The following is a 15,141-nucleotide window of genomic DNA, read 5'->3' as shown; positions in this document are numbered from 1 at the left end:
ACAAATAAAGAATAACAATTATAATAATTTAAATAAAATCACTGCGAGGACATAGAAGTGCCCGTAGTTGCAGAATCAACATTAAATTACCAACATTGTTGATGAAAGTTAATTTACTATGAATTTCATAGCTTGTGCTAAAAGGCCAACACTGCCACACACAATATGGCGCCATAAACTCGCGCTTTTGCCCTGCTTCACAAGGAAACGGGACTCAGGGAAACAACATTTGCACTCTACAGTTCCGCATTGTGGTTATCATGCAGTCATTCACAGCCAATACGAGATCGATCGACTAGAGCAGAGGAACAAATGTTTTGTCTATTTGAAAAGTTAGCTGTCATAAACACAAATGATTACTATACCATTTAGCTCAGTTGAAGTGATGATTAGGTTGTGAGTTAGTGATGGAGAACATTGACGAGACACCGTTTCGGATCACCCGTACCGTCCAAGCTCTGGGCTCCGCACTACGGGGAGAGCCTGAAAATGTTCCCGATGCCGGTCAGGGTAGCAGTGACAGAATCTCGAGTGAGCCGGAGAAGCTTTGGTTTAAAGAAAGCAGCGCTAAGAATCTCCAAAACAGGGATTTCTTGTCACCCACTACGGTGCTGAATACGCTTTATGCAGACGGACAGGTCGGTGTGCTAAATAGCTAGCTTCTTAATATTATTATTTAATTCAATTCATTTGAACCCCATTATATTTTTCCTTTGAATTATTTGCAGTTGGATACACTGCTTATAACGCATGGGTTGACAGACAGACACACACACAGTTGACAGCACACGCTTTTCATTTTGACAGGTTGAAGAGTCTTGAGAGATGTGGAGGCTAATTATTTTACCCCGACCTATCTTCAACATCCACTTGATGATTGTGAACAAAATGGAATTAATACGTTTTCATATTTGAGACCGTTGACATTGTCCTCGTCGACATAACATTTAAACCCTGCGGCAAAAATTATTAACCCCTGACTGGACAAATCTAATGTGGGTCACTCACAGCAAAATGTGGCACCGTGTTTTTACATGGGGTCTATCATCTCGCGAGACGATGTTTGCATGGCATCGCCAAGACTTTGCGAGGTCACAGCCACAAAGTAATAAATCCCGCCTATTTGTACAATTTCTCTTTCTTAAAGTGTGATTTCCAACCTAACCTTAACCACACTGCTAATGTTATGCCTAACTTTAAATTAAGACCAAAAAACGAAGTGTTTGTTTTCATACACTTTTATGATAGAACATTTTGGCTTTGTGACTGTGGTAACTAATGGAAACCCGTTGCTGACGCATGCCAAATCTGGATAGGTATTTAATGTATCAGAAAACCACATCATATGTTATAGCAATCTGTCAGTCGATGACAGTCGATGACGTGGAACTCAACCATTGGTTGATGCATGCAAAGTCTGAGCAGAGGATCGTGACCAAAGTAGTTGCATGGTTGCATTCCCTGGTCAGACGTTGCATGCGTGCCACGTCATCGACTGTGCCGTCGGGCACCAGATTGCTATATCATATGATGTGGTTAGCTGATACATAAATTACCTATCCAGGCATTTTAAGATCTGGCATATGCCAGCAACGTCTGAGCAGGAGAACACGAACAGACTCATGCAGTAGGCAAATTAGGTCTATCCCACTGAAGGCAGAAGGCTACTACTGCTCCAGTATTGTTTTTGACTGAATTTGAGAAGAACTGTCTGCTATCCATAGACAGTATGTAAGTGTGATGTGTTTGTGTCTAGGTTCCCCCAGCAGTGATGGGTAGAGTGCTGTCCCTGAAAGGGTGTGGGGTTCTCCCTGTGGCTGGTGGGGAGGTCATGGGAGAGGGGCTGAGGGTGCGGGTTGACCGGATTGCCGCGTTTCAGAAGGTCCTGAGTGGAGTGTCGGCGTACCTGAAGCCTCCTAGCCAGAGACAGGGGGGTGTGGTGCTCAACTGCCCGGCCCTTCACCCCAAACCCAATTTACCCTCCCCGGACACACTCACGCTGGGGCAACTACGCACCGTGCTGCTGACTGACCACTTAGGGGCGCTACTGAGGAGACAGGGGTGAGTTAGGACATGGCTTGATAACTCATCTGGCATTATGTCACTGTCCAGTACATTGTATGTATCCGTGTTGTGTATGTTCATTGCGGTATGTGCCGTCTTGGTTAAATATGTGTTATACTGAGTATAGAGTGTTTTGCATTATCACCATATCATATATCAGTGTTGGTAACGTCCCTGTTTTTCTCAGGTTTACTGTGTCCTGCTGCCCTGTGCTGCCTGAAGATAGCAACATCATCGTCTTCCTCCGAATACTTGGCGTCGATTGGCCGTCAGTGCCGGTCAGCTGGACCAATGACGAGAGGGAGGAGAAGATGTTGGAGGCTTTACAGAATTCCCCGTACAAAGAAAGAGAGGAGACGAGGAATGGAGGAAGGCGAGAGAGTGAAGGAAAGAAGATGGAGGGAGAGAAGGAGTGGGGGACGCTCAGGGTGAACTTGAAGAGGGTGTTTCAGGAGGAGCAGCTGCCAGGGTATGACCCCAGCCTGGGTACCTGTACAGGTGAGACATGAAGGATCTTTGACCTAGGTTAGGACTTGGGGATTGGTTGTAAACGTGTTAACCTGTGATTAACACATTCATTGGCAAAGACAGAAGGTTTGGGTCAAATTGGTCAATACAATGGAATTATCTCATATGGAAGTAAGTCTATAACATGGCGCCTTTAGATGTGAAACTTACTGTAATGTAGCCGAGGGAAATAAAGCCTCCATAGCTTAACAGTCCATTATAGATTTGACTTAAGGACTGTCTGTAACATAATTCATGTGATTTTTGTCCTCAGTGCAACGAGACAGTGTGTCTCATCTGGCCCAACTGGACAGGGCTACTGCAGACTGCACAGTGAGTCAAGCTTTCTTTTCCCCAACGCTTTAAACATCAAGCTTTACCAGTGTACTACTATAGTAATACTATATCTATGGCCGTGTACTACTATAGTAATACTATATCTATGGCCGTGTACTACTATAGTAATAGTATATCTTTGGCCGTGTACTATTATAGTAATACTATATCTATGGCCGTGGACTACTATAGTAATACTATATCTATGGCCGTGGACTACTATAGTAATACTATATCTATGGCCGTGTACTATTATAGTAATACAATATCTATGGCCGTGTACTACTATAGTAATACTATATCTATGGCCGTGTACTATTATAGTAATACAATATCTATGGCCGTGTACTACTATAGTAATACTATATCTATGGCCGTGTAGTATTATAGTAATACAATATCTATGGCCGTGTACTACTATAGTAATACTATATCTATGGCCGTGGACTACTATAACGTCTCATGTTAGGTTTTCACATCTCTTATTGACCTAGGTATCCACAGCAACCGTGGTACATGTCACTTCCTGTCAGGATGAGTTCCGTCAGCAGCAGATAGCGATGCTATGGAGAGCCAGCGGTGCAACAGTGACACAGGTTTGTTTGACACAACGACACATTAACTACCACATAATGGTGATCTGTACTTAATTGTGAAGGACGGGCTCGTGGCAATGTCTGGAGGGGAATCAATGGAATGGTATGAAATACATCAAACACATGGTTTCTATGTGTTTGATGCAAATCCATTTGTTCCGTTCCAGCCATTTTTATAAGCCGTCTTCCCCTCAGCAGCCTCCACTGTTCACCATACTAACCAATAGATGTGCACGCAGGGGTGAAAGTACAGAGTACCGGCAAAATAAATAGTGTCGAAACAGCTTACCGGTAAAATATGAGACTATCACAATAATTAAAACAAAGATGGAAAGAAAACTAGGCTATTTCACAATCATTTATCATTACGGCGTGTCAGCCGCATGAGAAAGGAGCGAATAGTCTTGAAAACGGGTGGTATATACGCTTCAAAATGCAGTGTGGTTGGAGATGAACACAAACATTTTGCCAAGGCAGAGATGACTGGCTGCCGAGACTGAGAACCGCTCGGACAACAGTGGACACATCAATCAATTCAGGCTGTGAATTGTGTCCCTAATGACAATCACAGAATGACATTATACTTTTTGGTGTTTTTAGAGACGTCCCTTTCCATTCACCAAATGGCGGGTGCACAGCGCACTGTTTTTGATGCTGGAATTAAGCCGGACGAATGTGCGCAGGAAGCCTACTTTTTAAAGTGAATTGTTTGACAATCGGATGAAAAGGTAAGACATTTTCACAGCTAAATGACATGTCGTTACTGTTCCTCCCATGCAAGCACGTGTATGCATAGGATGTCCTGTACTGGGAAGAAATGAAATCGACTTTCTCCACTGGATGCACCAATACATTTGTTTTGATGACTGATCCAAGTACCAAGTGCTTACTCTTGAGGATCAGCCGATGCCTACCAAGTTTCTATCACTCTAAATTTCAAGCTTCTGCTTCCAACCCTGGGAAACTATTCTCCACCTTCTCCTCCCTCCTTAATCCTCCACTTCCCTCCCTCTCTGTGGTCGACTTTGAAAAGAAGGTTGACGACATCCGCTCCTCATTCACTCAGCCTACTGAGCCCACTGGCCCCACAGAACTACCTGACGCCTTGACCTCTTTCTCCCTTCTCTCTTCCTGCCACGAGTCATGTCCGGCCACCCGACAACCTGCCCACTTGACCCCATCCCCTCGTCCCTTCTCCAGACCATCCCTGGAGACCTTCTCCCATTCCTCACTTCCTTCATGAACTCATCCCTGACCGTTTCCCCATCTGACTTTAAGATGGCCAGAGTCAAGAAGCCAACACTCGACTCCTCTGACGTCAAAAACAACAGACCGGTAATCCCTTCTTTCTTTTCTTTCCAAAACACTTGATTGTTCTGTCTCTGACCAACTCTCTTGTTGTCTCTCTCAGAACGATCTTCTTGACCCTTAACGAGTCATTTTTCAAGGTCGCTCGCTCGCTCAACTGAGACCGCTCTCCTCTGTGTCTGCTCTGCCAAAGCTGACTCTCTCTCCTCTGTTCTTATCCTCCTAGATCGATCCGTTGCCTTCGACACCGTGGATCCTCCTTCCCACCCTCTCAGGGTTGGCCGTCTCAGACTCTGCACACTCCTGGATTGCATTGCTACGCAGATGACACTCATATACTCCCCCCTTCTGACACCCAGGTGGCGAAACGCATCTCAGCTTGGATGTCGGCCCACCACCTCAAGCTCAACTTCGACAGAACGTGTTTGACAACTTCAAGGTGTTCCCCTCCCAGAGTGCAAAGAACATTGGCGTGACCCTGGATAACTCCCTGTTGTTCTCTGCAAACATCAAAGCAGTGACTCGCTCCTGCAGGTTCATGCTCTACAACATCCGCAGAGTCCGACCTTTCCTCACACAGGAAGTGGGGCAGGTCCTAATCCAGGCATTTGACATCTCCCGTCAAGACAACTGCAACTCTGTTGGCTGGGCTCCCCGCTTGTGCCATCAAACCAGAGTATATGGGCGGAGCTGGAGCGGAGCGTGCCCAATTTGACTGGAGCGAGATTCTCAAAGGCTGGAGCGTCGGTCTTCTCGCCCGCTCCAATTTCCATCCAGTAGCGCTCACTTCACGAGCTCAGGGCATGCCCGGCCCAGCATGCATCTGTAGTCTACTTGTGTGCTGCTATAACCCCTTAATGTCATGTAGTTCGCTAAATATTTCCATAAAGAAACTGATAAAACACACAGGTGCAAAGTCAAAGGTGACTTATAAAGACGAGAACCAAGAGAAAGAGAGGGAGTGCGGTGGTGTAGTGTCCACAACTAAATAATCATTGTGGAATCTGAAAAGACACGTATATTGAAAGCATGATGGTTGTACTTACTACGTGCACATGCTAAAAGAAAGGAACGAGCTGGGTAGATAACTAAGTGTGTCATTGTAGCGAAGTATTTCTAAACTAAAAATCAGATCTCTTAAACGTTTAGCAAATGTTTTGTTCTATTATCTATACATTAGGCCATAATTGATTTTGGGCCCGTGAGGCCTGGCATATTCTCACGTTCAAGGAGCTTTCCATTTTGATTGGGTTATTTTGCCTAAAAAGCTTTAGGCCTACTTATAGAAAAAGGAATACAAAAACAACTCTGCATCTCTGCTCAGCCAGGCAAGAATGCCCAAAAGAGTGTTTAGCATCCCCAGTGGCTCTACAAGTGTGGAGAGGATATTCTCTGCTGCTCTCCGGCTCTCCAGGCACCATCACATAAGCCTGAAACCACAGACTGGCCAAACTCGTGTTCCTAAAAATGTATTCTAAAAATGAATTCAAATGCACTAACAAGTCATTTTTCATTTAATTTGTATTTAATTTGAAGTAAATCACAGCCTATATGCGCAATATATAGACTACAATGATTTAACACAACAAAATGTTGTTTAAAATGGTGAGCGCTTTATGTCCCTACCAGCCTATTGTCACACTCGCAAATGCTTCACTGTGTATTTATTTGTAGGCAAAAGCCTTGAAATAATAGAGCCTAAATAATTCCTTCTTAGGCTCCCTGTCTGGCTCCTGACCTATTTAGAGTGCTGTTTAGTAATCCTATTTGAAATTATGTGCACTTCTTTACATTCAGCTTTTCATGTTTCGAACCCATGCAAATGATCCAGAATGCTGCAGCCCGGCCGGTGTTCAGCCTTCCTAAGGTCTCCCATGTCACCCCGCTCCTCCGCACACTCCACTGGCTTTCAGTGGAAGCTCGCATCATCTTCAAGACCCTGGTGCTTGCCTATGGAGCAGCAAGAGGAACCTCCCTTACCTTCAGGATATGCTCAAAACTCTACACCCCCAACAGGAGCACTCCGTTCTGCCACCTCTGGTCTCTTGGCAGCTCCCACTCAGCCCAGTCAATGATCTTCTCTGTCCTGGCACCCCAATGGTGGAACAAGCTTCCCCCTAAAGTAAAGGGGAAAACGTCTGAAACCCGACCTCTTTGAAGAGTACCTTTTTAAAGCTAAAATATGTAACTTATTGGGCGACCCAACCAAATTCACATAGAAATGTGTGTTGTAGATCTGTCATTCTCATTGAAAGCAAGTCTAAGAAGCAGTAGATCTGCTTTATGTGCGCTATTTTTATGCTGCCAGTTCTTAAGTTTAGTTTTTGTGTCTTTTACTTTCGGTTTTGTACACTAGCTTCAAACAATATTTTGCGTTATATAAATAGATTTCACAGCGTTTTAGATGTTACAATGGTTCTCTACACTATAGTTGATTGTTTTGTCACATGAACTAAAATTAGGCGAACTATTAGAATTTTAGCAACCAGGAAATGAGGGCGTAATTTCTGCATAATGCAGCTTTAAATAACTCAAGGCGCCCCTCCAAAACGAAAGAAGAAGGCACTGGTTCTAATAGCACGGACTTTGCTGATTTTAAACACTTTGTTGAGGGGAAAATGTACTTAAAACGATTGTGATGGGTTGTTGTCTCACCTTGCCATCTTAAGATATGCACTAATTGTAAGTTGCGCCGGATAAGAGCGTCTGCTAAATTACTCAAATGTAAAACTGTTGACAATATTGCTTTATGCATCCACAAAACAGTCTCTCAACCGGCTGCAACCAGATACATTATGAGGGAACCAGTTTTACCGCTTTCTGTTTCTCAGAGGCATCTAGTTTGTGGACCAGTGAAGACTCCTGGAAGTCACCTCAGTGCGGCCCAGTATCTCCAGTAAGAACTACATCTAGTTTTATCCATTTGATTTCTCTTTAGTCCCCAGCAACTAAGTATATCACTGTTCTCCACCGTCTGCATGGAGGTGGTCTTTTCACATCTCAAATGTAGTCTCTTCAGATCTCCTCGAGCCTCTGTATGTGCGTCTGTCTCATCGGGTCTTTGTTCGCCCCTGTCCTATAGACTGAGAAGAGTGCAGATGAAGGAGGCCTCAGAGATGAAGTACGGAGAACAAGTCGAAGGTGAGTGTGCTCAATTTGTCTGAAGTGCACTTTGTAACGCGTGTGTACTTTTTAATGTGTATGAGACACACTGATTTGTATGATTAGGCAGTGGTGAAAAGTACTTAAGTAAAAATACTTTAGTGTGCTACTTAAGTAGTTTTGGGGGGTATCTGTACTTTACTATTTATGTTTTTGAGAACTTTTACTTCACTGTATTCCTAAAGAAAATAATGTACTTTTTACTCCATACATTTTCCCTGACACCCAAAAGCACTCGTTACATTTTGACAGGAAAACGGTCCAATTCACCTAAGAGAACATCCCTGGTCACCCCTACTGCCTCTGATCTGGCGGACTCACTAAACATAAATGCTTTGTTTGTAAATTAATGTCTGAGTGTTGGAGTGGGCTCCTGACTATCCGTAAATCAATTTTAAAAAACAAGAAAATGGTGCCTTCTGGTTTGCATAATATAATATAAGAAATTTGAATGAATTAAGACTTTTACTTTTGATACTTATGTTTATTTAGCAAATCCATTTACTTTTGATACTTAAGTATATTTGAAACCAAATATGTTTAGACTTTTACTCAAGTACTATTTTACTGGGTCATTTTCTATTAGGGTATCTTTACTTTTATTCAAGTAGAGCATTTGAGTACTTTTTCCACGACTGATTAGGGTATGTGATTTCTTTCCTTAATACTCCAAATCATTTTCCAGGCCAGACTTGGGATGACATCATCAAGGTCATGACCTCAGCCACTGTGAGGTTTGAGCTGCTCTCAACGGTCCATATGAGCCCGGTGAGTCTTAGCTGTGCCACTAGAGATTCTGGGTTCGAGTCCAGGCTCTGTTGCAGCCGGGCGCGACCGGGAGACCCATGGGGTGGCGCACAATTGTCCGGGTTCGGGTCGGGCTTGGCCGACAGGGATGTCCTTGTCCCATTGTGCACTAGCGACTCCTGTGGCGTGCCGGGCATTGTGCATGCTGACACGTTCGCCATGTCTATGGTGTTTCCTCCGACACATTGGTGCGGCTAGCTTCCGGGTTAAGTGGGCATTGTGTTTATGTGTGTGTGTGTGTGTGCAGTTGTACACACCGATAATCATGTGTGTGTGTGTGTGAACTGGTAGCGTGCTGGCCTACCTTGCTCTCCAGGGGGCTTGTGCCTGGCTGGTGTTGTGTTGAGTCAGAGCTGACTGTCAGACTGACAACTGTTTTAACACACAGGTCACCCTGGACGTGCAGAGGGAAGGCAGTGTGTCCACCAAAGGCCCCAGAGGCGGAGTCTTTGTCATGTACAACTGTGCTCGGCTCCACACCCTCTTTGACAGTTACGAGCGAGGCATGGAGAAGGGTGAGACACGCAAGGCAACACGATGATGATATGGTCATTTAGTAGACGTGACTGACTGGCTTATCTGTAGTGACTCACGGTACTGTATATTTCTAGTCCAACCACAATCTAACACCTCCACAGCCAACGGAACCACACAGTTGTACATACACTACCAATATCAAATCAATCCAAGTTGTATTAGTCATATGCGCCGAATACAACAGCTGTAGTAGACCTTATAGTGAAATGCTTACTTATAGGCTCTAACCAACAGTGCAGTTACAAAAAATACAGATACGAATAAGAGATCAAAAAAGTAACAAGTAATTAAAGAGCAGGGGGGTGCCGGTACAGAGTCAATGTGTGGTGTCACCGGTTAGTTGAGGTAGTATGTACATGTAGGTAGAGTTAATTAAAGTGACTATGCATAGATGACAACAGAGTGTGTCAGTGGTGTTGAGGGGAGGGGGGGGGTAGCCATTTGATTAGATGTTCAGAAGTCTTATGGCTTGGGGGTAGAAGCTGTTTAGAAGCCTTTTGGACCTAAACTTGGCGCTCCGGTACTGCTTGCCGTGCGGTAGCAGAGGGAACAGTCTATGACTAGGGTGGCTGGAGTCTTTGACAATTTTTAGGGCCTTTCTCTGACACCACCTGGTATAGAGGTCCTGGATGGCAGGAAGCTTGGCCCCAGTGATGTATTGGGCTGTTCACACTACCCTCTGTAGTGCCTTGCGGTCAGAGGCTGAGCAGTTGCAATACCAGGCATTGACGCAACCAGTATGCTCTCGATGGTGCAGTTGTAGAACCTTTTGAGGATCTGAGGACCCATGCCAAATATTTTTAGTCTCCTGGTGTGCTCAGTCCTCTTTTTCCTGTAGTCCACAATCATCTCCTTTGTCTTGATCACGTTGAGGGAGAGGTTGTTGTCCTGGCACCACACAGCCAGGTCTCTGACCTCCCAATAGGCTGCCTTGTTGTTGTCGGTGATCAGGCCTACCACTGTTGTGTCGTTGGCAAATTTAATGAGGGTGTTTGAGTCGTGCCTGGCCGTGCCGTCATGAGTGAACAGGGAGTACAGGAGGGGCTGAGCACACACTCCTGAGGGGCCCCTGTGTTGAGGATTAGCGTTGCGCATGTGTTGTTACCTACCCTTACCACCTGGGGGCGGCTCGTCAGGAAGTCCAGGATCCAGTTACAGAGGGAGGTGTTTAGTCCCAGGGTCCTTAGCTTATTGATGAGCTTTGAGGGCACTGTGGTGTTGAACGCTGAGCTGTTGTCAATGAATAGCATTCTCACATAGGTGTTATTTTTGTCCAAGTGCGAAAGGGCAGTGTGGAGTGCAATCGAGATTGCATCATCTGTAGATCTATTGCGGCGGTATGTTAATTGGAGTGGGTCTAGGGTTTCTGGGATGATGGTGTTGATGTGAGCCATGACCAGCCTTTCAAAGCACTTAATGGCTACAGACGTAAGGGCTACGGATTGGTAGTCATTTAGGCAGGTTACCTTAGTATTCTTGGGCACAGGCACTATGGTGGTCTGCTTGAAACATGTTGGTATTAGACTTGGACAGGGAGAGGTTGAAAATGTCAGTTAAGATACTTGCTAGTTGGTCAGCACATGCTCGCAGTACACATCCTGGTAATCTGTCTGGCCCTGCGGCCTTGTGAATGTTGACCTGTCTAAAGGTCTTACATCGGCTGCGGAGTGGGTGATAACACAGTCTTCCGGTACAGCTGGTGCTCTCATGCATGTTTCAGTGTTATTTGCCTCTAAGCGAGCATAGAAGTAGTTCAGCTTGTCCGGTAGGCTTGTGTCACTGGTGAGCTCTCGGCTGTGCTTCCCTTTGTAGTCTGTAATGGTTTGCAAGGCCTGCCACATCCAAAGAGCGTCGGAACCGGTGTAGTACGACTCGATCTTAGTCCTATATTGACGCTTTGCCTGTTTGATGGTTCGTCGGAGGGCATAGAGGGATTTCCCGCTCCTTGAAAGCGGCAACTCTAGCCTTTAGCTCAGTGCGGATGCTGCCTGTAATCCATGGTTTCTGGTTGGGGTATGTACGTACGGTCACTGTGGGGACGACGTCATCAGTGCACTTATTGATGAAGCCAGTGGCAGATATGCTGTACTCCTCAATGCCATTGGAAGAATCCTGGAACATATTCCAGTCTGTGCTATCAAAACGGTCCTGTAGCTTAACATCTGCTTCATCTGACCACTTTTTTATTGATCTAGTCCCTGGTGCTTCCTGCTTTAGTTTTTGTTTGTAAGCAGGAATCAGGAGGATGGAATTATGGTCAGATTTGCCAAATGGAGGGCGAGGGAGAGCTTTGAATGTATCTCTGTGTGTGGAGTATAGGTGGTACAGAGTTCTTTTCCCTCTGGTTGCACATTTAACATGCTGATAGAAATTTGGTAAAACTGATTTAAGTTTCCCTGCATTAAAGTCCCCGGTTACTAGGAGTGCTGGGTGAACGTTTTCTTTTTGCTTATGGTGGAATACAGCTCATTCAATGCTGTCTTTAGTGCCAGCCTCTGACTGTGGTGGTATGTAAACAGCTACAAAGAATATATATGAAAACTCTCTCGGTAGGTAATGTGGTCTACAGCTTATCATGAGATACTCTACCTCAGGCGAGCAATAGCTCGAGACTTCCTTAGATATCGTGCACCAGCTGTTTTTTTTTACAAAAAGTACATAGACCGCCGCTGTTCTATCCTGCCGGTACATCGTATAACCAGCCAGCTGTATGTTGATGTTGTTCAGCCACGACGCCGTGAACCATATTTACATACTATTTAGCAGAAGCTTTTATCCAAAGCGACTTAGTCATATGTGCATACATTTTGTGTGTTCGTGGCCCCAGCGGGAATCGAATCCACGACCCGTGATGTTGCAAACGCCATGCTCTACCGACTGAGCCACACAGGACCACAAACTACCATGTTGTATATGAGTACTAGTCCACACCAAGCAATATAAACAACCTTGATTGTACTATGTGTTTATTGTCACGGTGGATGTTCAGTTCCCATGTATTTGCCTCCCACAGGACTTTACCCTGAAATCCCAGAGGGCTCCCAGTTGGACTTCTCAGCTCTAAAAGAAGAGGTAGGCCCACAGTAGGTGTGCTGATCAAGGATCAGTTTGACCTGGGACCTCCCGAGGGGTGCAGTGGTCTAAGGCACTGCATCGCAGTGCTAGCTGTGCCACTAGAGGTTCTGGGTTCGAGTCCAGGTTCTGTCGCAGCCGGCCGCACCCGGGAGACCCATGGGGTGGCGTACAATTGTTAGAGTCGGGTTTGGCCGGCAGGGATGTCCTTGTCCCATTGTGCACTAGAGACTCCTGTGGCGGGCCGGGCGTAGTGCACGCTGACACGGTTGCCAGGTGTATGGTGTTTCCTCCGACACATTGGTGCGGCTGGCTTCCGGGTGAAGTGGGCATTGTGTCAAGAAGCAGTGCGGCTTGGTTGGGTTGTGTTTCGGAGGACGCATGGCTCCCAACCGTCGCCTCTCCCAAGTCTGTACGGGAGTAGTAGCGATGAGACAAGACTGTAACTACCAATCGGATACCATGAAATTGGAGGTAAAAAAATAGATATTTTCAGTTTGACCTTTTTAGGTCATAACTAGATGGACTAGATGGTGGATACCTGATCCTGATAGGATACCTGATCCTAGATCACACTTCTACTCCGAGACGCTTTGTGAATATCTGTGTTTAATTTCTACTTAGGTCCTCTAGAGACTGTGTCTCTCTTTCTGTTTCACAGGGGGAGTGGCTTCTTCTGTTCAATTACCTCATTCCATTCTCTGAGCTTCTCGACCAATCAGGACAGGCGTTGGAGTGTGATGGAGGGGCCAGAGTGAACCTGAAGACTGAACAGGTGAGGTTTTAAAAGGATATATTTGTAGTGTATTGAAATATCAGTTGATGGCAAAAATGAAAACACAAAGCAGACCAAACTCTTTGACCCTTTATAAACCTGCAGTATGTCAAATAGTGTGTGCTGTAACTTGGAAAATAAATAAATGTGACTCTGGATGACAACATAACGATGTTTGTTTCCAACATTAGCGCCGTTTTCCTGAAGAAGTTTGGTCCGCTTCATGTTTAGTTTCCTTCCGCTTCATGTTTAGTTTCCTTCCGCTTCATGTTTAGTTTCCTTCCGCTTCATGTTTAGTTTCCTTCCGCTTCATGTTTAGTTTCCTTCCGCTTCATGTTTAGTTTCCTTCCGCTTCATGTTTAGTTTCCTTCCGCTTCATGTTTAGTTTCCTTGCTACGATACTAACGAGTATCGCGATACTGGTATCGTCCCGGTCCTAGTTGATATAGGTGAATGAATGCTCATTCAATGTATGTTTAATGCGTGTGCAATGTGTCTCCCAGATCTGCAAGTTCCTGGTGTCTCTCAGTAAGGATTTTAGCTCCTATTACAACAGAGTCCACGTCCTTGGGGTGAGTAAACCAGCCATTTTACCTCTGTCTGTCTGGTAGTTAAATTAGGTTAGAGTTAGTGGACAGTACACTGTTAGAGCATGTGTCTCGCAGTATGTAGAACTAAATAAATGTTTGCATGTGTGATGCCCCCTATTGTTTGACACACAGAGATCCATGTGTTTATAGCCTCGGGTCATTCATACCAGGCCTGAAAACATGGCGTACTGGCAGAAAGCACAGCTGACTTGGATTTAAACGGACTAAAGTTCATAGTATAGTCCATAACATTTAACCTCAATCTGTCTCTCTCTCTCTCTCTCTGTCCCCCTCTCTTCCCTTCTCTAAAGGAGCCGTTGCCTCACCTCTTCAATCAGATGTTCTGTCGGCTGCAGTTGTTGAGAGCACTGAGAGAGCTCTATCATCGCGCGTTGGATACTCTTCACCTTCCTCCCATCCGGCAGCTATAGCCAAAAATACCCCAACTGTAGCCCCGAATATAGCCCCAACATACCCCAACTGTAGCCCCAACATACCCCAACTGTAGCCCCAACTATAGCCCCAACTGTAGCCCCAACATGCCCCAACATGCCCCGAATATAGCCCCAACTGTAGCCCCGAATATAGCCCCAACTGTAGCCCCGAATATAGCCCCAACTGTAGCCCCGAATATAGCCCCAACATACCCCGAATATAGCCCCAACATGCCCCGAATATAGCCCCAACATACCCCAACTGTAGCCCCGAATATAGCCCCAACATGCCCCAAATATAGCCCCAACGGTAGCCCCGAATATAGCCCCAACATACCCCAACTGTAGCCCCAATATAGCCCCAACTGTAGCCCCGAATATAGCCCCAATAGCCCCAACATACCCCAACTGTAGCCCCGAATATAGCCCCAACTGTAGCCCCGAATATAGCCCCAACTGTAGCCCAGAATATAGCCCCAACTATAGCCCCAACTGTAGCCCCGAATATAACCCCAACTGTAGCCCCGAATATAGCCCAACTGTAGCCCCAACATACCCCAACTGTAGCCCCAACATGCCCCAACAAATGCCCCCAAAATACCCCAACTGTAGCCCCCAACATGCCCCAACAAATGCCCCCAAAATACCCCAACTGTAGCCCCAACAAATGCCCCCAAATACTCCAACTATATAAGGCCTAATAACTGCCGTAAATTATCACTAGCCTATCCCCTACATGAAATACACATATAAATGTCACTTTTACTACTGTACTGTAGCTATTAGGCTTTTATCCCCCCCAGTCCTCTTATGTATATGTGACATACACCTGGTATTACACCCAGTCTATTTACTGTTGATGAAAGAAACTGTAGAGATAATTTGCACCCCTGTGTGAAGCCTTGGTCTCCCCAGACGTATCACCAGTATCTCTGATGCACCACAGATGCAGC

The 15,141-nt window shown here is 45.5% G+C and overlaps 1 protein-coding gene across 1 annotated transcript; it reads left to right on the top strand.

The window, feature by feature from the left end:
• The first annotated feature begins 269 nt into the window (after positions 1 to 269).
• dalrd3 (DALR anticodon binding domain containing 3) lies at positions 270 to 14,572 on the top strand. Its single transcript, XM_029664103.2, has 13 exons — positions 270 to 638; positions 1,757 to 2,061; positions 2,252 to 2,562; positions 2,846 to 2,904; positions 3,402 to 3,503; positions 7,643 to 7,707; positions 7,894 to 7,952; positions 8,659 to 8,741; positions 9,169 to 9,295; positions 12,331 to 12,389; positions 13,051 to 13,164; positions 13,668 to 13,736; positions 14,066 to 14,572. The coding sequence occupies exons 1-13, from the start codon at positions 408 to 410 to the stop codon at positions 14,183 to 14,185; spliced, it is 1,704 nt and encodes a 567-aa protein (XP_029519963.1). The 5' UTR covers positions 270 to 407; the 3' UTR covers positions 14,186 to 14,572.
• Positions 14,573 to 15,141: the final 569 nt, after the last annotated feature.

This window comes from Oncorhynchus nerka, linkage group LG7 (genome assembly GCF_034236695.1).
Source record: "Oncorhynchus nerka isolate Pitt River linkage group LG7, Oner_Uvic_2.0, whole genome shotgun sequence".
NCBI classification, from domain to species: domain Eukaryota; kingdom Metazoa; phylum Chordata; class Actinopteri; order Salmoniformes; family Salmonidae; genus Oncorhynchus; species Oncorhynchus nerka.
The sequence above is the reverse complement of the archived record's forward strand: the minus strand, read 5'-3'. Positions and strand labels throughout refer to the sequence as shown.

Coding starts and splice junctions, on each gene's coding strand:
- dalrd3 (XM_029664103.2), top strand. CDS start 408: ATGGAGAACATTGACGAGACACCGTTTCGGATCACCCGTACCGTCCAA. Junction 639..1,756: donor CGCTTTATGCAGACGGACAG/GTCGGTGTGCTA, acceptor GTTTGTGTCTAG/GTTCCCCCAGCAGTGATGGG. Junction 2,563..2,845: donor CAGCCTGGGTACCTGTACAG/GTGAGACATGAA, acceptor TTTTGTCCTCAG/TGCAACGAGACAGTGTGTCT.